Source organism: Clarias gariepinus, chromosome 12, assembly GCF_024256425.1.
Source record: "Clarias gariepinus isolate MV-2021 ecotype Netherlands chromosome 12, CGAR_prim_01v2, whole genome shotgun sequence".
NCBI lineage: Eukaryota > Metazoa > Chordata > Actinopteri > Siluriformes > Clariidae > Clarias > Clarias gariepinus.
The window spans coordinates 11,278,084-11,304,421 of NC_071111.1; the positions used below are offsets into that span (position 1 = coordinate 11,278,084).

Below are 26,338 nucleotides of genomic sequence, written 5' to 3' on the forward strand. Positions count from 1 at the left end.
ACATATGCGTTCAGTCACCAGTAATACATTTTCTTTTGATTGATCTTTTTGTGTGTGCACTTCATGCTGTATGTGTGAATGATTACCATTGTGTTGCAGATCGGAGCATTGGGACAGAGGATCTCCGTTTCTGATATCCTGACGCCTTGTTCTCCTGTTGGAGAAAGTTATTCATGTAATTCAAGACAAAAGATGAAGCTTACTCTTTCTGTTAGTTTCACTGTACTACTGAATAATTTATAATAGTTACTAAATAAACAAATAGTATGTTGGCATTCAGTGGAGCATGCATAGGAAAATAATCAATGTTGGGGTTGTGTAATGTAACCTGAAACAAAGCATGCTTTGTTCCTCTTACCGTAAAGCAATTTGCCAACAGTACTGAATTATTTTTGGTTTTATCCATTTATAGTCACAACTTTTGTAAAATGTCCACAAAACTAGTTAGTTCCTGTCCTTATTGACATTATAGCAGTTATAAGCAGTAATTTCCGCATCAACCTCTATTTTTATTCTTTTTGAAGATAAAACCCAACTTGTCATGTAACTGAGGAAACTGTAATCCACTTTCCAGTGTTGGAAAAGTTACAGCTGGACCTTTGGAGATTACAAAGCATTCATGCTGAGACTCCTTCCAAAACTGCTTAAAAGTATATAAGGGGCGTTCAAGTCAAGCTGAGACCTGTGAGGAAATTTCTCGTAAATGAAGGCATAAAAATGTTACATTTACAGAAGGCTTCAAGCACAGTACAGTGATGACTCTCTTAACTGCAGTAAAACGTGAATGGTGCAAAGTTTTAAAGAAGACTGTACATCTGTGAATGACGATCCCAGACGAGGTGGCTCGGAGCCTGCTGCAGATGTTTCAGCGAACATTCAGCGAGTCGAACGCCTGATCCTAGAAAATCATTGGAAAACATGGTGGCAACTTACGGATGAGATGTCTCTATCTGTGGGAACTGTAACCACAATCATTCACAAACGCCACTCGCACATTTCGGGAACTCCGAGCCGAGTTATTGCCACATTCCTGTACAGTCCTGACCTCGCTCCAAGCCATTTCCATTAAAGGAGTTCCTGGGAGGCCAGTGTTTTAGATGTGATCATGGCTCCGGTATACATAAAAAACTTTCTACCTTAAAGGTATCCAAGCACTAAGTGAAATGCTGGGATAAGTGCATTAATGTAGCAGGGGATTATATAGAGAAGTGGTGGAAAAAGTCCCGGTTTGACTCGAATGCCCCTTGTATATTTGATTAAAACAAGTATATTATTATAAAGATTACAGCTTGAATTTCTGTGGAAGTTGCTGTTTGAATAGCAATCAGCATCACACACTTGGTTAATGCACGTTCCTGGCTCACATTTTTCCCAGTTGTGAGAAACGGACTAAACGACACCACCAGAGTGCACTGTTGCTCCAATCTAGGAAATCAACTTCAGAAGCGCTCATTACTTCTTAGCCGAGGAAAGAAAATGCGCTGGCAAACGCACCAAATGCTGGAAGGCCAGTTGGTGCACAAAGCAAAATGATTCATGGCTGGGAGACTTTCCATTGATTCATTATGGGCCTCCACACTGCAGTCCCCACTGATGTCCAGTTAAAATGGGAGTCTGCAGTCTTGGAAACCTCTTTCAGTCTTGAGCCTGGTCCAGGCTGAAGTTAGGCCTTTTATTGCAGTAATATGCTATCTTTGTGCTGCCACACTTTGGAGACGGAGGCACAGTCTCATGTCCCTTTAGTTTAGAAATGCGTAAAAATAATTACAAGGATTTCCTGCACTGGATCATGCTGTGGTTCTTTAACGGCCGTTTTCGGGAAAAATGCAGAGATTAGACCAATGGCATAGCCAAGAATTAAATTTGGGGGATGGGGAAATATGCTGAATAAAAATCACAGCATGATCTGTACAATTACACTGAAATGGGCGACAGGCTCCTGCAGTTTGGTGATGGTATTCATTATTCCGCATTTTAATTATTTAAGGCAGTAGTTCTCAGAGTGGGGTCTGTGAAGCATAGCCAGGGGGTAGGTGATTTTTTTAATATTGTTAAACAGTGGAAAGCACAACCCGCTATTATCAAAGTCGAATTAATTATTAAATGTATTCTCATAGTTATTAAACTGTTTGACTGATGCCTTGAATTAAATGGGCTTAATCCAAGTCTCAATAACTTAACAAATCAGTGAGATTAATATTTGAAAAGTTCATAAAATGAAACTTTGATAAAAGGTTTTGTAGGATTTTCTTCAGAGATACAGAGGTCCCTGGCTACACTACTACTGCTACTACTACTAATAATTACTTATTATTATTATTATTATTATTAATAATCTTACAATTGATAATCTATATTTTATCTACAATGTTACAATGTTAAGGTGTTAGTAACCTTGAAGTTTTACTGCAAAAGTTATTTTGAGGTGTAAAAAAAAAAAACATTAACGATGGTCCAAACCTGAAATCCCACCAGCTAGACCTCTGGATCAGATTTACTTTGCATAACCTGAATATATCACTATTTAAATCTTACATGGCATCTTACTCTGTCTTGATGTGTCACGCCCTGTAATTCCATCCATTCACACACACACACACACACACACACACCCCTGACTTACAGGACGAGTGTAAAGCATGAAAAGTCTGTTTTTCATTACTAAGCTGGTGCAATTAAATATTTCTTAGGTATTTGATGAGGTGGGTGTCGTCGTGCCCACATTTCCCAAAAAAGGCTGCAAATGGTATCCGCACTAAAGAATGGAAAGAGGTGTATACTTTACAGTAGTGAAGATATGTGCTTATGGTGAAGAGCTCAGAGAGCTCTGTGTGTCTTATATAGCTGATGCTGAAACAGGTGGAACTCCTATCCTGTGGTATAAGCGATGTAGGTGGTAGATTATATTTAAAAACTGCAGAAATGGACTCTGGGGGTGGTGCATGGTGTATGTATAGTATAACAGGGGCATAATATGTATATTTTGGGGTAGAGTTTGTACTGCTTGGCACAAGTAAGTTCTTGCGGAGTGATGTGTGGCGGTCAGACTGCGGAAAGTTGAATGAATGCTTTAAACGCTGGTTTATTTCCAGACAGGCTGATTGCCTGTATGAAATAAATTAAGGGCACAATTTACAATCTTGTATGCATTTTGGATGACAAATGAAAAAATATTCTGATTACAAAACACTTTTGTCTTATTCGGTTTCCCCTACAGGTATGCAACGCTTTGCACTAAATGCAAGTCCTGACCTCTTAGCGGTGGGGAAGTATCTGGAGCACTCCGTGCCGTCCCAGGCGCAGTACGGATCTCTGGCCAAACAGCATTCAGCACACGCTTTGCCATACACCTCACAGCGATGGAGTGGCATCTGCGATATTCCCACAGCTGATCCCAGGTACAGCTGTTGCTGTTGGAAGGAAGCACAAGCTGGTGAGTTTGGACCAATATTCAATTGCATAAGCCAAACTAGACTTACACTGTAGACTTACTTGCTTAGTGGAGAGTTCCATAGCCGTTATAGGAGTGGGTTCCTAGAAAGGGATAAACAAATAAGGGTCATTTATATACCACATATATACTTAAATTTCTATCTTGTATAGTATAGATCAGGGAACTACAAGTGTGCTGTTACCCTAAACACCGTCATCTCCTCCAGCACCACCTCTTCTAGGTCGTGCCAGCTCTCTCTAGGGATGGTGACCACCTTCAGAACTGTCCCCATATCTGTACATACATACATACATACATATATATATATATAGAGAGAGAGAGAACAAATTGGCCACTTTAATGATGTAGCAACCTTAAAACATTCTAAACCAACTGAAAATACCATCCACTCATGGTGGTCGAAGCGTTATGTCCAGAATTATCCTTGGACACTTGGTTGCATTTTACGACTACTCCCATTCTCCAACTAATCAGTGAATTCTAGTGCGTCTTTTTTGGTTTATACACCATGACTGATACATTTCCAGAGACGTTGTACCAGAATTGATTAAGTAGCTTCTTCATGATTTTTTTTTTAACAGGCATGTTCTCTAACAAAATCTGGAGCTTTCTATTAAAAGCATAATTTGACACTAAAATCGTCCAATTACAGTAGGTGTAATTCAGTTTCAGAGCGTAACAATGCAAAATGTGAAAAAAGGTTAAGAAAGGTGAACACTTAAAATACGAGCCAAAAATTTGCACACAAGTTTCTACATTCTGGAGCAATAGTGTTTTTTTTTTTTTTTTCAAAACTACGAAATAACACCTATGGTATTATATAATTAAGTAAGAACGTTAATTTACATTATTCAAATAACATTATTTTAAGACATGAAGGTCTTCTGTTCTGGAACAGTTCTTGGAAAAACAGTTTTTCTCAAGTGCATTTGCAAAACCCATCAAGCTCCATGATGAAACTGGCTCTCATTAAGCCCATCCCAGGAAAGCAAGACCAAAACTTACCTCTGCTACAGAGTTCATTTAGAGTTACCAGCCTCAGAAATCACCAATTAACAAACCTCAGATTAGAGCCGTTATAAAGGCTTTACATTACATAAGTAGCAGATACATCTTCATATCAACTGTTTAAAGGAGATTATTAATAATTGTTGATAAAAATCAGGAATAGATCATGGAATTAGAAGTTGTGTCCAAACTTTTGACTGGTAGAGTATGTAAGCTACAGTACACAGTAGTACTCCAGCTGATACACCTGTACAAGCATCATGGCATTACTGTGTTGATGTTACTATACTTAAAATGTCTGTTTAACATAATGTCTGCTCCAAAGCCATGTCTAATTCCCCAGTATTATGATGAATAGTGACTAGCCTGTGCCGATGAACATGACATCATATTGCCCGTCCTCAGCCTCCACGCGGTCCACCACCAGCTGACTGAACTGGTACTCTGCATCTGTGCGCACCACGATGGGTCGTCCACCAATCGGCTGCACTGGGTTATACATAGCAGGGTGCAGACGGGCGAACGTGATAACATCATCTGGCAGGTCTTTTGTGGTGTCAAAACCACCGAATGTTTTACTGGGGCACTGTGGAAGGTGGAGAAGAAGATGAAGTGAATTCAGCTGTGGATGCTCTGGTCTAGCCATAGGTAAGGAATAAAATGCAACATGACATGAGGTTAATTCCCCTTAGCAGCCTGTTTTTTTTTTTGTCTCACTTTTGAAGTTAATAAGACAAAAAGAAATCAGCTTGTCATATTAATCAGAAAAATGGAAAGTGCAAAGTTTTCTGTCTTGAAGATTTTTGTCACATGTTCCAGTTCAATACTGTTCAATAGCACTGTGGTAAAATTTATATAGCCAGAGTACAGTAGGTGTGTATACAAGGAGGTTAAATACACAAGAGTGTGATATCATTTTATACTTAAATACAAAATTAGTTATTCAGAGGAAGAAACTCACTGTGCCAGGGCGGGGGTATGGGACCCTGCCTTGGAAGGGCACCCACTGGTAATTTGGACCATCCCTGTGGGCATAGGGGCCCAGAAACACCCTTCTGATATCCGCCATGCTGTACATGCAGATCGCTGACCCACGAAATATATTACTGTCCAGGAGAACCAAAAATAATTTAAAAAAAATTTAGTTTAACAAAAGAAATAAAGAAAAATTATGTGTGTTTGGAACTTAAATGCATTCAAACAATGTTAGTTAGTTAAAAAAAATCAATTTAGCACAAGGAAAATGATCATACTGATTCACTTCCTATGCAGTCAAGGTCATAAACCCATATAGACACGTACACCCACACACACTGAGATAAAACATTGATCCAGTGCTGTAGCCTGTAGGTTCATTAAGCGGTAATATTAAATGCCATTCCTCAGAATGCACTTCTATTCATCTCTCGAACAGAGCACTTAGAAAGCCAATTAAAGCAGGCTAATTCCTCAAAGCTGGTAATTGAATTTTTGAGGGTTGTGTTCTTTGCATATATTAGATATACGGCGAGGCGGGAGTGCTGAGTTCGCTCTGGCTGACCGCACTGCTTTTTTTGGTGCTTGACAGTAATTAATCATGATGTGCTTGCTCTCTTCCTCATATCTCACTTGCATAAACACACACACACACACACACACACACACACACGCGCGCGCGCACAGGCAATATGTGTGAAAGAACTGCCTGCTCATCCATTATCCTCAAAGTCTGGCCCTTTCATGTAACTAGTTTGTCTGCTTTTGTTCCACTTGGCTTCCCATTTTAATCTCATTTCCTCCAGACTGGGCTGAGATGCTACTGATCAGGCAGTAGGTACTGTAAATAGGAGTTCGAATAGGAGAAAAAAAGAGGACAGGAAGGAGACATTTCTAAAGAGCTGAGCTGCATCATGGTGTGTATCTGACATGTGTGTACTTGTGATAAGGTAAAACAAAAAAAAAAAAGACAGAAGATTGCTTTTACCTGGAGGTAGTGAAGACCGCATAGATCACTGGGTTCTTTGGATCTTTGGCACTCATTATAAACACGTCCTCTGAAAGGACAAAACACATCAAAGTTCATTACTCTTGGATGTTAAGTAGTTTTATATAGTGTAGCTCTTTCGAGTGTAAAAATGAACACCCACTTACGGAGCTCATCGAAGTGTGTGTCAATGCCGTTGAGCCCAGGGACGGAACAGGTCAGTTTCGCTTTCAAAAATGTAGTCCATTTGTTTACCAAACTCCTATGTCCACCCTCATCATTCTGGATAAGAAGATAACACAAACACACACACATCATGTACAGATATAATGAATAGTTAAGGGTTCAAAGTTTTTCCATATTTTCCCCAATTTGGTCTTGCTAATTTCAATCCAGTAGCTAAATCGCGTTGCAACAACTACTACAATAATTGGCAGGGTAAAGACGAACACATGCTTCCTCCAAGCCAATTTGACATTTTGACTGATTGACAGCATCCTTTCCACCCTGGAAAATTTTGATTCCCAACCATAGATGTCTGTACCATCATTCTGCGGTTAAATCAAAGTGTTCTTGGACCACTTGGGAGCCAAGAGTTCATAAATTTGTCAAGAGGTTCTGCTTGTATCAAGGTGTGGAGATATGTGTATTGTTACCTTACACAGTTGTGCTATTCTGGAGATGGTGGCTTTGCCTGTGTGTTCTCCGTCCATGGCATTCTCTTTGAAGAACAGGAAGATTTTGTCGTCCTCTGGGTTATCGCTCTCAGGGATGAGGTGGATGCCGACAAACCTGGGATCTGGCAGACATACACCACAGAAATATTGGTTATAATTCATGATTTCTGTTACTGTTTTTCACCTTAACTATTAAGAGATGCTTGGAAAACATCATGACAACACATTTGAACTGAAGTGCAGTGTAATTTAAGTGATCCTGTTCTCTGATGGAAATCATGCTCATGGACTGTTGGTGCCGTTTAACACCATTCCAGCATTTAAATGAAGTGTAGATCTACCCAGCCTTTGCAACTTAAGTAGCATCATTTCTTTCTTCTTCTTATTGTTTTAATGAATATTTGAGGTTGGGCAAACCTCACATTAGCAAATGTTATAAAATAAACTATAAAATAGAAACTTTTAATTTATTTAAACAAGGTAGAAATGCATGGTGAGGAGCGTATCTTTATTATTATTATTATTTTATCTTATCTAAAAAGAAAATGAAAACGAGTAGACAAAAAGCTTCTTTGATGCAAACAGTCCTGAATACAGCGCATAAGTTTTGTTAAGAGACCATGTGTCTGTTGATAAGGGCTTGATAGAATGGCCATCGGACTAATCCTGTGAACGGCACTGGCTCTTTTGTGATGGAGAGACAGCATTCAGAGAGGCACAATGAAGGTGAGATCTGATGTATCCGTGGCAACAGATGACAGGGATTAAGGTGTGAAGAATACCTTTACAAAAGCATCTTTTCTCATGACAATATGGCAGTGTTTATGGCAGTGATGGTGACCCAGGGTCTGGGCGTTTGATGGCTGAAATAAGAACCGATAACAGGGACAGATGAGAGGGGGATTAGCATCCTGGGAAAATACGATGCGGCCTCTTAAAGACGAAATTGACCTTTTGTCTCTTGTAAGTCCCAACTAATTCAGACAATCTGTCAGAGGAAACATTCAGCGGGAGTTAATCTCCTTTGCAGAAATGTTTCGCATAGACACACTCTCACCTACTTGCTTTTCTCCTCTCAATCATCGGCTGTCTGCCTTACCGTTTAGCCATCTGGAATCGTGCTGCTCTGTCCGGATCGGATGATGAGCTCCGAGGGTTCGGAAAATAGCAAAGTCTCGTCCCATGAAGTCTGCTGAAGTTCCAGAATATAACTCCCCATCTATCAATTAGGGAAAAAGGAGCACTGGGTATCAAAGACAATCTATGAGTTAGCAGGAGAATCACAAGCCTTTTGCAGAAACCCACCAATGAGCAGAGAGGATGACAGCATTTTCGGGTCGTAGGGACTTTTCCCACGGCCATTCTCAAAGTGGGATGTGTCCAGTCTGAAAATATTATCCTGGAAAAGAGGAGCCGAACATTTTAGAAATAAAAATACTAGTTAAAATTGGTAACATGACATTACCTGTGGTTTGAACTTTCTAAATTATACTAGGCTATCCTATGAGTAGAATAAAAAACTACTTGCTCCTGACTACATAGAGAAGCATTTCTTTACAGGACGTTCATTTCATTCTGCTTTGTGTCACACTGTGCCATCATTGATTATTTTTCTATAACACCAAGCCACACTGTGTTTAACTTTCCTAATAAGTTTTTTTTTTTTGCCATGGATAGAATTAACATTGGTTATTTCAGTTAAAATTTGACAGATATATAATACCAGTTAAAAGTCTGGACACGAGTTTGGATTTAATTTCTACATTCTAGAACAATACTGGATTTTTTCAAAACTTGAACTAGCACAAATGGCATTAGTTAGGTAAGTAACTACAACAACAACAACAACAGTCAGTTATTATTTTAAGACCCGAAGGTCAGCTGTTCTGGAATAGGTCTTGCAAGAACTGGATGGTGTATAGTGCAGATTCTGTATAGTGCAGATTTTGGATGCCTTCAGCATTGTTTTGAGTCCAATCTGGCAGCGTTATTTCGATTAATGCTAAAGTTCAAGAGATCCTGTAGTCTTGCCAAATGAAATTTATATACAAAATATTCTGTATGTTACAGTATAGTATATTCTCTATATACAGCAGTTCAAATATCCAGCTGTGCAACGTTCTATATTGACCATAATCATGAACAAAATAAGTCCCACCCCTAAAATTAAGCAGAAATACAAAATACCAGGGCAGAAGCATAGCTATTTTCCACTAGACCAAAAAGACCAAGCTCACTTCCCTGATATGAATCACCATTTCTCAACAAATGTGCTTCTCTCCCTTTCTCTCATGTTGCACTTTTCTGCTGAAATCATTCACAAGGCGTCAGCGGAAGTGTTAACCTGAGATTATATCCTCTGAATAATTAATCTCGCTATGCTTATAGAGGCAGTGTGTGAATCTTTCTGAAAAATGTGTTACATGAGAGGCAGATAAAATATCTTGTTCAAATGATAAGTGATATAGTATTGCAGCTTTGCAGGTTTTATGTGTGTGTGTGTGTGTGTGCATACCTCTGCTCTTTTGCCTATCTCCAGGTAGGCACATATGGGGTGAAAAGCTCCTGTGCCACACACATATAGGTGTGTTTGGTTGAAGGACTGCAGCACCCGCACAAAGTTGGAGCACTCTTTCTGAAAAGGACATACAACACAGCTTGTAAACCAACCATGCGTCTTCTCTATATGATTGAAAATCATTTGCCATTTAATTTCACACGATCTTGCATTATGTTTTGGATTGTTGTCTGTTGGAAGGACATGTCTTTTTATTTGACCTTTCTATTAGATAAAAAAAAGCCTTCCATCTTTTATACTCTACTATAATAGAAAATAATATATACACTAATGCACTTATCTCAGCATTTCACTTGTGCTCGAATACCATCAAGGTAGAAATTTTTCTCATTACATCAAAGCCACTATCAGACTGCATGCATCACATCTAAAACACTGGCCCCCCAGGAACTCCTTTAATGGCCCAAACATGTGGAAATGGCTTGGAGAGAGGTCAGGACTGTACAGGGGATGTGGTAATAACTCCCAGCCGAGTTCCTGTAATGTGCATGCGGTGTTTGCGAATGATTGTACAGCTCATCAAGTTGTCAGTCGATTTTCAAATATCACGTGTTACACATATTTCAGAGACGGCGGCTAAGAGTCTCAAAAAAATGTCAATCGTTTTCATGCCTTCATTGACAAGTCCCAGTTTGACTTTATGTATATATACATTATGAGAACATGTAAACATACTGTAACATATACATACAACTGCCTTTTAAACGTAACATTTCAGCATGAAGTGTCATTAAAAACCCGGTGAATTCCCACAGAAGGACTGATTACAGTTCAACCCGTCCTATCCATCTTAGTCTCACAGCTCACTAGCATTAGTGTGTATCTGGATTTGATGAGACTTAAATGGACAGCACATGTGGATAATCCCATTGCGGTACACACGAGTCAGAGAGGAAACCGATGTGTGCGTGTGATTGCTTAGTCCATGAAAGACTTCAAGGTTCATTTAATTAAGAGACATGTGAAGGATGGATCCCACAATAATAAACACACATTACATCGTGCAAACATTCATTTAACACAGGAAACACTCAAACCAGATGATTATGCATGTAATGATGTGTGCTTAACACACATGTCCATACACAGGCATAAGCACAGAGGTATAGATTCTTTTGTGTGCATGCTCAAGGACACATACTTCCATGTACACACACACACACACACACACACACACACACACACACACCCTTCTTGTTAAATAAAGAAGAACAACCCATCTGTTTAAACAGTGATAATTCAGTCTGGTGGTTTAGGCTGTCTGACAGAAATGTCATTTAGTGATGTTGCCATCTGTCTCGTTTTATTTTCTCTTTCTCTGATTCAAACATGATGAGAAAAAGTATGGACACCAAAAAAAGACAATATGGGCAAAATTATATCAGAAGTTAAAACAGCACACCAACAAAGCAGTGTGAAAAAGTAGGGAAAAAAAATCTGTAAAATATAAACTGGTGTAATCACGGAGTTCACTCACACACTAACAATGTCAATAGATTCTCTGGCAATCGGAACGGTTTCCACTCACCAAACACACAAACACACAAACACACAAACCTAATGTTTCATGACGTCGCTCCCAAAGGACATCAGGAAAAATAAAAGTGATTATAATACCGTAAACGTCACACACATCAATGCTACTGGTTACTACGCAGCTCTAAAGTACGGTACTGCAAAAGTTTGCACACCCTTCTTCCAAAACCATGGATCTGAGAAGACGTTTAATTTGAGTCAGATTTCACACATTTGCTTTCATTTTCACAAGTACAAAATGACACATGTTTAAAATAAAAAAGGCTTTTGTCAGGTCGCCTCCTGTTAGATTCAGTTATCTTTGAAGCTCTGAAACAGCTTGTGTTAGTTTTGTAGGGTACTGTATGTACTGTACAGTACAGTACGCATGCATGTCTGCGTCCACCTTCTGGTCTCTTTCGAATGAAGGTTATCACTCTTACTGTAGTAACAATCTCCCTAAAGCCCTTGGTATTATTTGATCCCTTTCTGTTTTAGGTTCCGTAAAGGTTGTTTTGCTCATTTCCAGTAGTGCTTAACTTGACTGCTTCAATGCAGACTTCTTGAGATTTTGAGCCTGTATACACTACTCAAGTCTTAAATAAGCAAACACGCTGAACGTTTTGAATCAGCAGACAATTAAAAAAGCATATTTAAACAATGACTAGAATATACCAGATAGGAATGCAAACATTTGAGCTTGGTAGTAACTGCAGCTTGTAACAGCATTCTTTAAAAAAAAAAAGGAAAGCAGTGTTTAATGAACACTAAACTCTTTTTATTTTTGTACTCAACTGTAAGTACACAACATGTTTATTCCTTTTTATCAGTAGAAGGATTAGCAGCTGATTATTGTGGCACACCAGACGGTGGAATGGCTGCTGGAGCTTTAGGAGCAAGAGGCTCTGCTACGTCCGCCCCTCAACTGGCCCAACTCCAGATGGAGGTCCACAGGGTGACCTCCAATGCCAAGTCTCGAAAAAGGGTTCAATCCCATTTTTGCTTGTCTTTTTAGCCCAGAACTCTGTCCTATTCACCTTGTTAGCTCTGCCCTTTGTCCTGTTAGTCATGTTCATGTTAGTTCACGTTGAGTCTTATAAGCCAAGAAATGATTCCTGTTAGTGATATTAGCCTGGAGATGCTAAGCTCCTGTTAGCTTAGACATACTTCTTGATAGCCCCATTAGCCTGACAATGCTTCCTGTTAGCCAGGTTAGCCTTTGTTAACCTGGCTAACCTAAACTAATTGTTCTCCTGAGATGTCTGTCCTGTTACCCTAGAGATGCTTTTTGTTGGCATGAACATAATTCCTGTCAGCTCCTTGTTACCTAAGCCCTGTTTTGCTTTGACTGAGTCCTGTTCTTGTCTGCCTGAATCATGCCATGAGAACTCAGATGTCAGCCAAATATATCCAGCAGCAGGGTGGCTTAGTGGTTAGCACCTTACACCTCCAGAGTCAGGGTTCGACTCCTACCTCAGGTTTTTTTTACTCCGGTGTCCTCCCACAGTCCAAAGACATTCATGATAGACTACCTGGCATTCCTAATTTGCCAGGAGTGTGTGAATGACAATCGGGCATTGAGCTGACAACACAACCCCTTAAGAAACAACAGGGTGGGAAGTATCTGTCGCCCGATGTGCAGGATGGCATGTCCACGGACCAAAACACCTCACATCCATGTCCTGTCTGATATACAGTATGCCCTGCTTTGTTCAAGATAAGATCTGGATTGCTTAAGCCTTGCCCTGCCTCACCTAAGCCTTGCCCTACATCATCTCATCCAGGCACTGCACAAGCTCAGCCTAGCCTAGCAGTACCCTCTGTCGAGGAGTACTGCATTTTCCACCATCTGGCTTCATACATCATACCTGCAGCTCAGCCTAGTTTCGAGAGCACCATGCTTACACCTACTGCCAGTTTTCCAGGACATCATTCCTGCATTGCATCCTGGCTTTGAGAGCACCATGCTGGCACCCCTGGCAGGATTTGAGGATGTCACACCTGCAATGTTCCCCAGATTTGACGATTTTGTGTTGGTGCCATTGAAGGGCTTCAGGGATGGTATGTTGACACAGCGTCCTGGCTTTGAGGGGGTCATACTGGCACCAAGTTATTCCCAAAAGAACATAAGGTGACATCTCAACTCCTGGCCCTGTGCCTGTGCCAAGCTCCAGTTCCAGCGCTGTGCTCACACCTAGTTCTGGCCTTGTTGTGTTCTGTTTGGTTTACCGTTTGGATTCTTGTCGATATTCTGTACCTGTCGATTTATTTCTGGTTTGTAATGGTTTCGTTTCTGTTTTGTTATTAAATGTCAACATCTGCATTTATGCCATGCCTATGACCAACACTTTTTAACAAAGAGAGCTTATTAGAACTATCCACGTGTTAAAGTACTTAGAATACTTTTTTAAATGTTAGGTCCGCCATTTAAATCCGTAGTTTAAAAAAAAAAAAATGTAATCCGTTATGCACCCCATTTACTGTATGTAATCCATGAGGCAGACAGCAGTCACTCCCAACCCGTTATTGTGTGTGTGTGTGTGAAAGTCGTCCTATAAGTCCCGTCCCCGATAACCTGCCCCCCTCTGTTATTCCTGCTGTTATACCCCTATCTCACCTATACGGTTTGACTATACGCGCAGAAAGATGGAAACCTAATCACAGCACCAAAACTCACGGTGAATCAGGATGAACTGTTTTTACGGCCACCGCACGAACCCGCATAGGTGAGATAGGGGTATTAGTAGTTAACAGATTATGGGCCAAACTTCGCTGAGTGATGATGGTAGAATAATTATAAAGGTCTTGACATAAACAAAATGCATGAGGAATCACAAAGAAGTGGTCATTTTCTGCATTCTGTTATTCCTGCTGTTACACCCCTATCTCACCTATACGGTTTGACTATAAATAGTAGAAACACACCCTAAAAAAGTACCATTCGTATGAAGCCAGACGTACCGCTGACTGTCAGACATTTATTTGTGCATCTTAACCATGACTTTAACCTCTTTGACAACTGTATTTAACTAAACTAGGTATTAACAGTGCTTCTTAGTGTGCTGTTTGGATCATCTATAGCCACACACAGAGTATAATTACCTCTAATCCTCCTGATTTTGCTTCATCAATTTGGCAAAGACAACAAAGCATTATAAAGCACCTGTATCTTCCTAGCTTTGTTTCAGTAAACAGCACAAATGTGCGTGCACATTCCTAACAAATTCATTTTGGACAAGTTACAAAACAAGACTTCTCTCAGTGTTGACTGACATGTTTGAAATTTCCTGTAGCTGTTATTGTGTGAAAGGCTCGGCCTACGTGCGCTTGCCAGACAGCACTCGGGGGTGGGACTCGGGCTCAGTGAGCTGTTCTGCTGGAGCTCCCTGCTGCTCTCCAAACACACAAAACCTCCAACACACACTGGGGACCACCTAGTAGGGCTTTTAACTAATTACTAATTACTGTATGATTACACATACACAATACGCCTGCTGCATTAATGGCTGGAAACATGGCACTGAAAATAAAATTATTATACCTGAGAAGTGCTGAATTTTCAAATCTGATCGGTTTAGATTAGCTTTTCTCTCTCTCATTTGACCAGAATTTAAGGAACTTCTTACTGTCAATAAGCTTCCACTCTTGGAGAAATGTTTATTCAATGCATTGCTCTTATAGTGATGAGATCTAAGTGCCCTAAGAAGGTTCTACTTGAAACCTCTACTTGAAACAAATATCTTATACAGAAATATAAAAGGTTCCTGCAAAGCGGCAACAACAAAAAAAAAGCAAAAAAATACGCTCTTAATATAGCACAACTTTTTTTTTTTTTTTTAAATATACTAGCAAGCTCTTTCCTATCAGTCAACCACTACAAACCACAGGGGATGAAGGCAAACATGTGTTTTCTCCAAAACATGAAAAGCCACGCTGCAACCACAGAACATTGTACCACATTTGGAGTAAAGTGCTATCAGGCCTCTTCCACATACATGAGCTCACGAGACATCCATGACTGGTTATTTTCCCTCTGATTGACACGGGAAAGAGAGAGCAAAGCAAAGCATGCCATCTCTCCAACTTGTTGGTTGTCCAGAATCAATCTTGGTTTTTAAACTAAACATTAAGGTTGCGAACATCAAATCATTTTTGTTGTTCATTTTATAAACGGTGCCAATAATTCTGTAGCTGAATGTTTATAAAATAGATGTACAAAAGCTTAAATTGTTTCATCCACTTTGGTAAGAACAGAATGTCTAGGATTTCATTTGTGCCAAATACAGCGTGAGGTAGAGTATTCACAATAAAGGCTGATTTATGCTGTAGGTCTCGGGTAGCTGCGTACCCTATGGCATAGCCTGACGTGCGCCTCCCCTGAAATGCATCAACCCTGCAGACTGCATCAACTGTGATTGGTCCAACGCATTTGCAGCTTCTTCTAAAGATTTGTAAATTAATTGTATCCAAGTTTGTAAATATGTACAATTCTACGACTCGTCTTCACCACACTACAAAGACTCCCAGAGGGAATCCAGAGCAGGACAAAGAGACTCAGCATAGTGGCATAGAAACCCCACCGTCAAAACTAACGGTTTGGTGGTGTAATTGCCGAGCCACACAAATGCACACGTATACATGCTGACAACCCCATGGGCCATAAGACTCTGCGTAGCATAAATCAGTCTGGGGGGTGTTTAGGAATGACTGAAACTGCATTTGTATAGAATGTACAATTTGCGCAGTTGTCCTTCTTACATGTAGTATATTTAACTCTGGTGTTTTAAACAAGATTAAGTAAAGATAAGCTGAAGAGTTCAAGACACAGAACAAGACAAGGCAAAATCAGGGAAGTGATGCGTAAGACATATTTAAGGAAAGTTCTGAAAGGCCGGGAAGAATGAGACCTACAGTTGGCGGTCATGTAACCTACTGGATTCCAACCACCGTTTAACAACAGAGAGAAAGAAGTACAGAAGGACCAGCCTTCTCTAGCCTTAAGCCAGAAATAGAATCAAGAGACTCCTGACTTACTGGTTTAGTAATGCTCTAATAAAACATTCTCACTCACTCTCAACAAAAAAAAAAAAAAACTTTTCAGAGTATTTTCACTGTATGCGTTAGCCTTAACGCGGCCTGGCTGGAAATTTGTTCTACAGTGTGTATTTACTGTATGCATATCTGAAAGAAGCATGTAGGAACATTTTCTCATTAGGTGCATGATTAACTTGTGAATGTGCTTGTGGGTAAGAGAGTGTGTGTGTGTGTGTGTGTGTGTGTGTGTGTGTAGAGCAGGTGGTATGTGTTATCTCTGATAATAATGCCCCCCTGGTGCCCCTCATTTCACTACAAAAGAACTCATGCATGAAATTGGCATTAGATGCTACACACTACACATGTACACACACACACACACACACACACAAATGGATACACACATAGACAGAAAGCAAGAGAATGCTCGATTTGCTGGTTGAGTAAATAAACTGTCTGTGATCAAGGCTAGGCCCCAAGAGTTCTGGCTCAGCTGCCAAGCTCGGCACTCTGGGTAAATAAACGTCCAGCAGGAACAACAGATCAGACACACACACACACACACAGTGAAGACAACACGAGTTCCCATTACCGTGCCCTCTTTACACGCAGTGTAACATATACACCATGCACGCAGCACATACACACACATACCATAAACACCGCATTAATGCACAGTGATGTCATTGTTGTGATTGTAAATCACAGGCTCCACACACGCCCGCCTGCGGTTTTTACTTCGTATACACCAAACAGTATACCCGAAAGAGGAGCTACTTACTCCGAGGTCTTTTCCTGCCCACTTGCACTCGTCTCGTTTCGAAGGTGTGGCCGGCCAGGCGATCTGCAAGACAGAGTGCGTTAGTGTATGAAGCCTGCAACACAAAGAACTGCAAATGACTGATTACTAAATGATGCAGGCTGTAAAATAATTAAAGATTAGTATCTGCCATCCTTCTGCTGTCACCATCTGTGGCTAAATAAACGAAAGATCCTAAGGGACCTACCACTGAACAAATCTCAGGAGTCACTGTAACACACACACACACACAACCTGCAGAGCTGAGATAGCTGATCACTTTGTCATTTTAACAAGAATTTTTTTTCTTGAGCAGAATTAATTAGCAAATTTACAATACTAATCTACTGTTAATAATCTAACTATAATTCTAATAAAAATGTAAAGAAAAAAATTCCTCCAGCAGGCTACACTGTTACATATTTTCTAATTTTATTGACGATATTCACATTACAGAACTCGGTGAACAGCGTGGATGACAGGTTTTTATTTCCTTTACTAAATGAACAAGTCATTATATAAATAGCACTGCACAACAGCGTTAAAGCCCCTATTCAAGCTCAAAGACAAAAACATCACTTAATAGCTGTTTGGGTCTGTGAAAATAAATGATGTGATGATTGAATACAATGTCCTCCTTAAAAAAAATGTGGGGTTAAAATTATTGTTGGGCAGCTGGACCAAGCTGGTTAATCACTGCTGTAATTATGCAATTAAATGCTCTTAAGTTTTGATTATGTAAGTCCTAATCAGCTAGAAGCCAAACAGTGTCTTGTCCATGATAACCTGTACAATACAGACTAGACTTTAGTGGTTAAACTTACGACTAACAGCCTTTAAAGACTTGGGAAGACATTAAGTAAGAGACAAAACTTAATATAAAAACTTTAAAGTAACAATGAACAGAAGAAAGGCTGAAATAAATCATGGAACATATAACAAAAAGTGAAAAGGAAAAAAAAAAGAGCTGGACTACTGTGTTAATCCTGGGTTTAAACTCATTACATGGACTTTTGACCTCAACTGGTTTTTGCTTCAGAATCGTTGTATTGTTGACTAAAACAAACCCAATAGTTTTTTTTTTTTTTTTTTAACTATAAATGTTTTTTCATAGCATTTCCTGTACACATATTCTCAAGACTTGTTTGGTGTCTGATGTTTGCTTCTTCAGCCAAAGAACTATATGGAAAATGTCTACATAATCACCCACTCACGTTGAGTGGAGCTGTGCTCTTCAGTATATTAAACATATTTAATTATTTACCTTTTTGTCACTGTTTGATTTAAAATGCATCATAGGTAAACAGTAGAAGAAGGAGTCACTTGCCAGATGTCTTTAAGTCTGAGCTCATTCAGCACTGGAATTTGGCCAGAATTGTACATTATATACTTATTCTACAATGCTGTTGAATTCTTGCCTCTGATTGGTCAGAATTTTCAGAAGTGCTTGCTGTATTTCAAATCACCCGTTTACTGTATATATTGGGTGTGTCAGGTCAAGCCAGGAATTTTGATTGTGCAGAATAATAGAACACATTTACTGAAGGAGAGTAAAAATAGCTTCTTTGTCTTTTGGGTGTGTTCCCTTTCAGGGGTCGCCACAGCGAATCATCTGCTTCCATCCCACCCTATCCTCCGCATCCTCTTCTTTCACACTAACTTCATGTCCTCTCTCACTGCATCCATAAATCTCCATTTTGGTCCCCCTCTGGACCTCCTGCCTGGCAGTTCAAACCTCAGCATCCTTCTACTGATATAAGAGTTAAATAACTTCATTTCTCTATATAATTAATACACTAATGCACTTATCCCAGAGTTTCACTTGTACTTGGACACCATCAGGGTAGAAAGTTTTCTTAGCACGCTGGAGCCATGAGTGAATGCTGAATGCTCATGCTGAATGTTTCACTTTCAGGCCTTCCAAGAACTTATGTGGAATTGGCTTGGAGCGAGGTCAGGACTGTATGGGGCATGTGGCAACAACTCCCAGCAGAGGTCTTGTAATGTGCAAGTGGTGTTCATGTGTGTTCAGTTCCCACAGAGAGATGCGTCTCTTCTGTAAAGTTTTCAGGGATCAGGCGTTCCACTCTCTAAATGTTTCCAGAAATACTGTAACTGCTGTGGGCTCCGAGCCACCTTGACAAGGATCGCTATTCAAAGATGTTTCATCACCGTACTGTGCTTAAAGTCTTCAGTATGTCAACTAGTTTTATGCCTCCATTCATAAGAAATTTCTTTACAAGGTTTACTTGAACTCCCCTCATATACAGTCATATGTGAAAGTTAGTGCGCTCTCTAACTTAAAAAAAAACATTTAGTGTAAAACATAATAAAAATCATCTGGTCATAGCATGCCTTAGTATTAGACAAATACTACCAGAGACAAAAAAACTACAACATGTAGCTATTTTTACTGTGCCATTATTATTTTATTACAAATTAAGGCAAAAAGAAATAAAAAACATACAAGTAATTTTAAGCACTTCCTTAATGCTCCCTCAGGATTTAAGAAGGTAAATTGCGGCCAGGTGCTGCTAATCATCAGGACTTGATTAATTGATCATCAGCAGGTTTGCAGACCTTGATAAAAGCCGATGTTTTGGCATTTTGCTGGTCTGGAGCATTCAGGTGTTTGTTAACACAATGCCAAGATGGAAAGGTGAGGCCATCTGCCTGTCAACTAAACCCATTTAAATTGGATTAACTTAGATTACAGTACACCAGTAAATCTATATTAGGATGGCTCCAAAACATAAGAATTAATTTGTTTTTGGTATGGCCTAATCACAGGTCAGACCTTAACCCAACAGAAATGCTGTGGCGGGACCTTAAGAGGTCCCGTCAAAGCTCTTAAGAGAGCTGTGCATAAGCGAATGCCCAAAAACCTTAATGAACTGAAGCAATGATGTGAAGAAGAATGATGTGAGAGACTGATAAAGTCATACGTTGAACGATGACTTCAAGGTAATGCCGTTTAAGGTGGATCTACAAGCTTTTGAGGGGCGGTACTTCGTATTGCCACCATTATGTTTTTATTTTGGCTTTTTTTTTTTTTTTTTTTAAATTGGCACAGTGAATAAAAGTTAAGTTGTTGTTTGACTGGGGTTGTATTTGTACTAATATTAGCAATCATTAAGATAATTTTTATTATACGTTTTACACAGAGAAGCATAGAATTGAAAGTGGGCCACTAACTTTTACACTTAACTCTACATATACATACATAAAAGAGTTATCTAGATAGATAGATATCTAAATTCCAAGCATTTTATGATTTATTTATATAATGCTAAACTATTATACATCGCATTATCCTTAAAGCCTTAGCACAAACCTTCTGGACCTCAGACCTCAATCATGTCTTGGATGATTGACTACATGTGGCATAAAGTTCAAACTGTGTTAATTTAACTTCCCCCCTTTAATCAGCTCCTCTGAACTCTTTTTGCCTTGTTTTGGGTTTTACAAACGCCACTTATATGATTTGCTAACAATGAAATGACAGACTTGCATGTGAAATGCTATACTGCTCTCTACAAAGTGGTGGACCCATGCCAGTTTTGTGGTGTGGTGCAAATCTTTTTGCATATCATATGCAACTATAGAAACACGAGGTTGCATACACAGCTTTTGCATGAACATATTTCCACAGGTTATATGTTTCTAAACTTTTTTACTGGGACTTTGGAATACCAAATGCTTGAATGAAATACAGTCCACTGGAAATAAAACTAAACACAAATGCCAATACTATTAGGTTATCAGTGATAAGACAAAGTGTGTGTGTGTGTGTTCTTATTACCTGTTTGATATCTCTGTTAATGTTGACGAGGTCTAAAGAGAAGATATGGTCCTCTGCTCCTACTAGTAACCTCCCTCGTTCCTCATCCATTAGAAACGTGTCGTAACCTGAACTGTTTGTTATTCCAGTGAAAGTCACTAAATTACTGGATTCCACCATTTCTAAGACAGAGAGAAAAAAAGAAAAGAGGGAAAGACAATTAAGTCTATGAACAGTATTATTGACGGCTTGATAAGACATCGAGATGCCTGACTACAATTTCACATCCATATATTATTATTTTTATTATGTTTGCCATTTCTGATTTTATCAGTGCAAACACAATTTTAAAACATTTAAGTCACTGATTAGATCAGTTTCTGAAATATTAAACTATCATTAGTAATGATTAGACATTGTGGAAAAACGGCAGTATTCTAAACATGTCCATGTGTGTCATTGGCTGAATCTTTCAACCATTATTGTAAACTTGAGACATGAATGAATGCGTGGACTTTGAACAATCATGTTGCACAAGAACTTGTCTGAAGAAAATCTTTTAGTTACTTTCTCACAATGTCCTCCCTTTGCAAAAGGGGAAAATTCTTTACATGAACATTTTTATCTTGATAACTTTGTATTTAAACCTAAATGTATTTGCATTTACTAACGACCCTTAATTTGTTCAAACCATTCTTAAATTACCTGTATACATAAAACGAAACATATTACAGTACTATTATTCACATATTGTTTTACTTTTAAACACCTGAAAAAAACACAATATTGTAAAAAAGAAGTAAAAGCTAAGGTTATAATTTGGGGTAGAAAAATAATGTTGAAGTGAAACTACTGATATTAAGAAATGTTAACTATTATTTAAATAAAAGTTAAAAAGTGTTTGCAAATGCTTTTAAGTATTTAAGTAAATGTGATTAGATGCAAATACTTTTTAACTTTTATATTTAATATATACTGAAACTTAAGGTGAAACATTGTTTTCCTTGTATATTTATAAAAATGATAAATAAATAGTTATATAATTAATATGTAATATATTTATTTTTATGTAATTTTAAAAATTATATGTATAGTCATTTTTATTATTATGTTTTAGAATAAAAAGGTTATTATGCAGAAATACAGAAATGTGATTGTTTAGTAACAAAAGGGAAACCCACCGAGCACATGGAAATCATGCAAACTTCATGCACACAGACCCGAGGTGAGATTCAAACCTCCCACCATGCAGGAGCGACACAACCATGCTAAACATTAAGTCATCATGTTAATAAGTCACCAAATTGATTTTTAAAGTGTTTAGTGCTTTGCTTTTCCAGTAACAAGGAAAGTATAAATAAAAAAAAATAAAGTACGATTTCCGATAATCTCTATGGTGTAATTCATATGTTAAAGGTAAACAAACAGACATAAATTTTCATGATGCAGTCTTCAAAAGTGTACTTGGGTTTTTTAGTATTCGTGGCATAATGTACAACGAATACCACTTAATATGCATGAAGAATTCATTCAATGTATAATGCATAATTCGTGAAAAGTGTAACGCATTTTCAAAAACAATCTATCGATGTGTTTAATGCAATATTGAAGTTTATTAGAAGAAATTTGTGGCAGATTTTTTTTTCTGATGAAACAAATCATCTGCATAATCCATAGCAGTGTTTTATAGCAGAGTATGAGCAAAGATCTTTTAAACCTTACCTAGGATATCGTTTTGCAAAGTTCTAGTTAAATTTTGACAAATGTAGTCTTTAAAACCAGCCAGTCTGTCTAAAGATGTCGAAAACCTCTATCATCAGATACTGGCTATTAAAATGTCTGTGATGCTTCTGCACAGTAGTTGCAATGAAATCAGCTTAAAAATACTGTACGCTTGCTTGCATTGTAGATACATGCACAAAAAACACATTTCTCCATTCTGTAGTTCTCAGAACTATATATAGTAGAAAATGTAAAAGATTCTCCCATGTGTAGGTTGTTCCAAGCTGCAACAGTAATATTACTGTTTTAGCACATGCTAATGTATTTTCCAGCTTTGGTTAGAGGCAAATATATTGTTTGATGAAGCCAAATTAAGTCCAACCACATCTCTGTGATAGTTATAATGAGAACTGGCTCAATTAGTGAAACTACACTATATTAAACTCCCCGTACCAGCAGTAAGGTTACCAAAGTGTAAAGACAAGTAAGGCAGAGAAGAGGAGGTGGAGATGAAGTGCAGGAGAGGTAAATGAGGTGAACGTAAAGAAAGCCAGGCTCTCTGTAATCATTGCCAGACTGTGAAAAATCCCCACTCAGTCCGTTCCCGGCACCTTTGCCTATTCCGCAGGAGAAGCGAACATTTCTGCAATGCTTGGACAGCGCTCAGGACAGACTGTCTATGAATCATAATGATCAGTGACACGTAGAGACTGCAGTAAGTCTCCAGAGCTCATATCGACGTGCTGCTGTAGTAGCCATCTGCATTTGATTCTGGACATCTGTGAGCTTGGAGAAAAGGAGAGAGAGGAAGAGATCTGATTGAGAGAGAAATTAGAGAGAGAGAGAGAGAGAGAGAGAGAGAGAAAGAGAGCTCATCTATCACCGGTTAAGTAAATGCCCCCATAGGGACTACAGGACAATTGTACATACATCACAGGAGAAGGGCTGGAATAAGGAGCAGCTTTTTGTCCAGCCTGTGTATGTGGCAGCAGCCAATAAGCGCGTAGCACATGCAGTACAAAAACATCCCAAATGGATCTCGTGCAGTTACAGAGAGCTGGAATGGATTTGTAAAGGCCCCAAATGATCCATCGCATAGTGAACAAACATTTTGTTTAAATGTTCTGAAGTAAATAGAAACCATAATGGTCTCCTAAATGAAACTCAACTGGTGTGGTACGTAGGGATTAAAAACTTTGCAGGAAATTAAAATCAAACCAAACATTTTTCATTAACCGTAATCAAGAACATGAGCACAATCGCTCTAAATTGTTCCAGAGTGAAAAGTGTTGAAGTGGTTTAAGAGAATGATTTAAAGAGAAAAAAAAAATCCCAACAGGTCTGAATTTCTCACTGGGATTCATCACTTTGTACATGCCTAGCTAAAAGAAGAGGTCAGATTTACAGAAAAGTAGAAAGTATTTTTCCTACCATTTTATATGCAATAAATTGCTCTGCAAAGTAAAGGGACGGTCTGACAATGGTAAAAATAAAGGCCCACTTATAATCGATTTCAGTCGATTCAGTGTTCATCCAAAAAAATGCTGCAACAATATTTATCATGTTTATTCAGAATATATCCTTTTATTCATTAATTGTCAGTATCCTGTTACACTTATTCTGTTACAGGGTCACAGGAGACTTTTGGGGATAAGATTGGGTAAACCCTGGACATAGTGCCAATCCATCACAGGGCACACAAAAAATTTGGGAATGCCAATTGACCTAATCTTCATCTCTTTGGACTGTGGGAGAAACCTGAAGGATCCGGAGGAAACCTACCAAGCACAGGAAGAACTTGCACACAGATTTGAGGCTGAAATCAATCTCTTGACCCTGGAGTTGCAAGGCAACAGTGCTAACCACTACACCACCATGCCACCTATTCAGAATAAAGAAATAAACTAGTAATTCTTCATTACCACTTATGTCCTTTTCGGAACTACTAAGGTAAATTCTTAGACTTCTCCTGCAGAACTAGTACTGTAGCTATACCAATTAGCCATACCATTGTAAGTCGCTCTGGATAAGAGCGTCTGCCAAATGCCTAAATGTAATGTAAATTAAAACCTTTACTGTATGCCCAGTATTATGTAGGTTCTCCTTAGGCCACCAAAACAGCTCTGCCCCCTCAAGTCATGACTTTACAAGACCTCCGGGGTGTGCTGTGTCTCTGGCACCATGACATTATCAGCAGATCCTTTAAGTGCTGTACTGTAAATACCAGGTGGGACCTCCACGGAAGAGACATTTTTGTCCAGCATGTCCCATGGATGCTTGATCAGATTAAGATCTAGGGAATTTGTCTGGTTTTGCTTGCTAAGCCCCATACACAGCAAGCTGTGGTGCACTGAGTGTTCTGATACCTTTCTATTGTTTTTCAGCAATTTGTTCTACATTGGCTTTTCTGACAGCCTGACCGCCACAGGGTTAATTTTATATTATAACTACTCACATTCACATTTCATCCATATTTCTAAATTGTACCCAAAATTCATAGAAATACCATTTATTGGTAGAGCCTTCACTTTATATAATGCATATAGACGAGATGCTGAGCAAAGCATTATTTCTTTTTAATAGTCTTTAAATTGAAGCTATTAATTTGTACATTTGTGCATACTTTTTTGACATTTTCTCACAATCTTGTAGTAAAATCCAAAAGGCGTTTTTAATGTAATGTCAGTTAAAGGACCACCGTTTGATTAGCAGCAGCATTGCATCCCATCTAGAGAGTAAAATCTAATAGTAAGTCCAGTAAACTTTTCTGATCTTTCTTTAAAGCAACAAAACCAAAAAAAATAAACTTAATATGAAAAAATAGTTATAGTATCTGGAAGTTCCCTAAACTGGGAAAGGTAAGTATACTGTAGTTCCCTACTTGGCCAGCTTCACAATTTCGCAGTTTTACCAGAAATTTCAGCAGCAATAACAACAACATCACAAAACTTCTGGTTTAAACTGTACTTAATTCTTGTTCCAATCTAAATCCAGACATTTTTGTTCAGTAGAGAAAACAGAGCTGGTAGCCAGAGAAGTCATTTGCTAAAATTTACCTCGGCCAGATTTACAGAATTTTTGCAAATGCAAACAAATAAAAAGTTATTCGCCCAGAGACTCTTTACTCTTTGTTTCATGACCTGAGCCATTTTCATTCCTATTCATTCCCCTAACATGTTGTATTTTGCTTGTATTGTAACATGTCAAGTTTCTACTGTCTCCAAACATCACGAGTGTGACTGCTGCTTGAACTTTAGGAGGAAGGCATTTTTTCTTAAAGGTCATCACAAAAGGTAACCTGCAATTGGGTTGTGATTAAACACAGTCTTACACACATACTTTAACAATGTCACCATGCTTACACACCATAAATGGGTCAACAGCTTTATTTGTATGACATGATTTTAAAGGAATTGTTCAGCCCCCCAAAAAAGTTCATCTTCTAACAAATGAATTTGATTACCTAAGAAACATCTGGTGCCTGATAGCTATAAAACCTGCATGTTTTTCCATTAAATGCATCTAAGAAGCATTTTAACTCACCACTAACTGCTTCAAGCGTAAGTTGAAACATGAAATTTTGTCAATAATTATACTATAACTATGTAGCTGCTAAAAGGTTGATGTTTCACAATGGTCAGTAAAGTATAACTGAGGAAAGCTGGTCAATTCGTCAGAAGCTTTGTTTTTAGTAATGCTTCTAAAAGGTTTTTGGGTGATTAAAGAATGTTTTAGTTTCCTGGCAAAAATGAATAAAGCAACAGCTTAAAAAAAAAACCCATTTTGGATGAATGACTAAATGTAGAG

At 38.6% G+C, this 26,338-nt stretch overlaps 1 protein-coding gene across 1 annotated transcript in view; it reads right to left on the reverse strand.

The window, feature by feature from the left end:
• sema3aa (sema domain, immunoglobulin domain (Ig), short basic domain, secreted, (semaphorin) 3Aa) overlaps nt 1-26,338 on the reverse strand; it is a 39,728-nt gene that overhangs the window by 4,138 nt on the left and 9,252 nt on the right. The window contains exons 2-15 of the mRNA XM_053508457.1: nt 20,831-20,991; nt 17,011-17,073; nt 9,618-9,737; nt 8,408-8,501; nt 8,202-8,321; nt 7,082-7,224; nt 6,593-6,707; nt 6,426-6,495; nt 5,424-5,568; nt 4,829-5,048; nt 3,636-3,727; nt 3,493-3,534; nt 3,253-3,410; nt 87-154 (exon numbers count right to left, since the gene is read on the reverse strand). Coding sequence (XP_053364432.1) covers nt 87-154; nt 3,253-3,410; nt 3,493-3,534; nt 3,636-3,727; nt 4,829-5,048; nt 5,424-5,568; nt 6,426-6,495; nt 6,593-6,707; nt 7,082-7,224; nt 8,202-8,321; nt 8,408-8,501; nt 9,618-9,737; nt 17,011-17,073; nt 20,831-20,991 — 1,611 coding nt within the window. The remainder of the gene's footprint in view (nt 1-86; nt 155-3,252; nt 3,411-3,492; nt 3,535-3,635; nt 3,728-4,828; nt 5,049-5,423; nt 5,569-6,425; nt 6,496-6,592; nt 6,708-7,081; nt 7,225-8,201; nt 8,322-8,407; nt 8,502-9,617; nt 9,738-17,010; nt 17,074-20,830; nt 20,992-26,338) is intronic.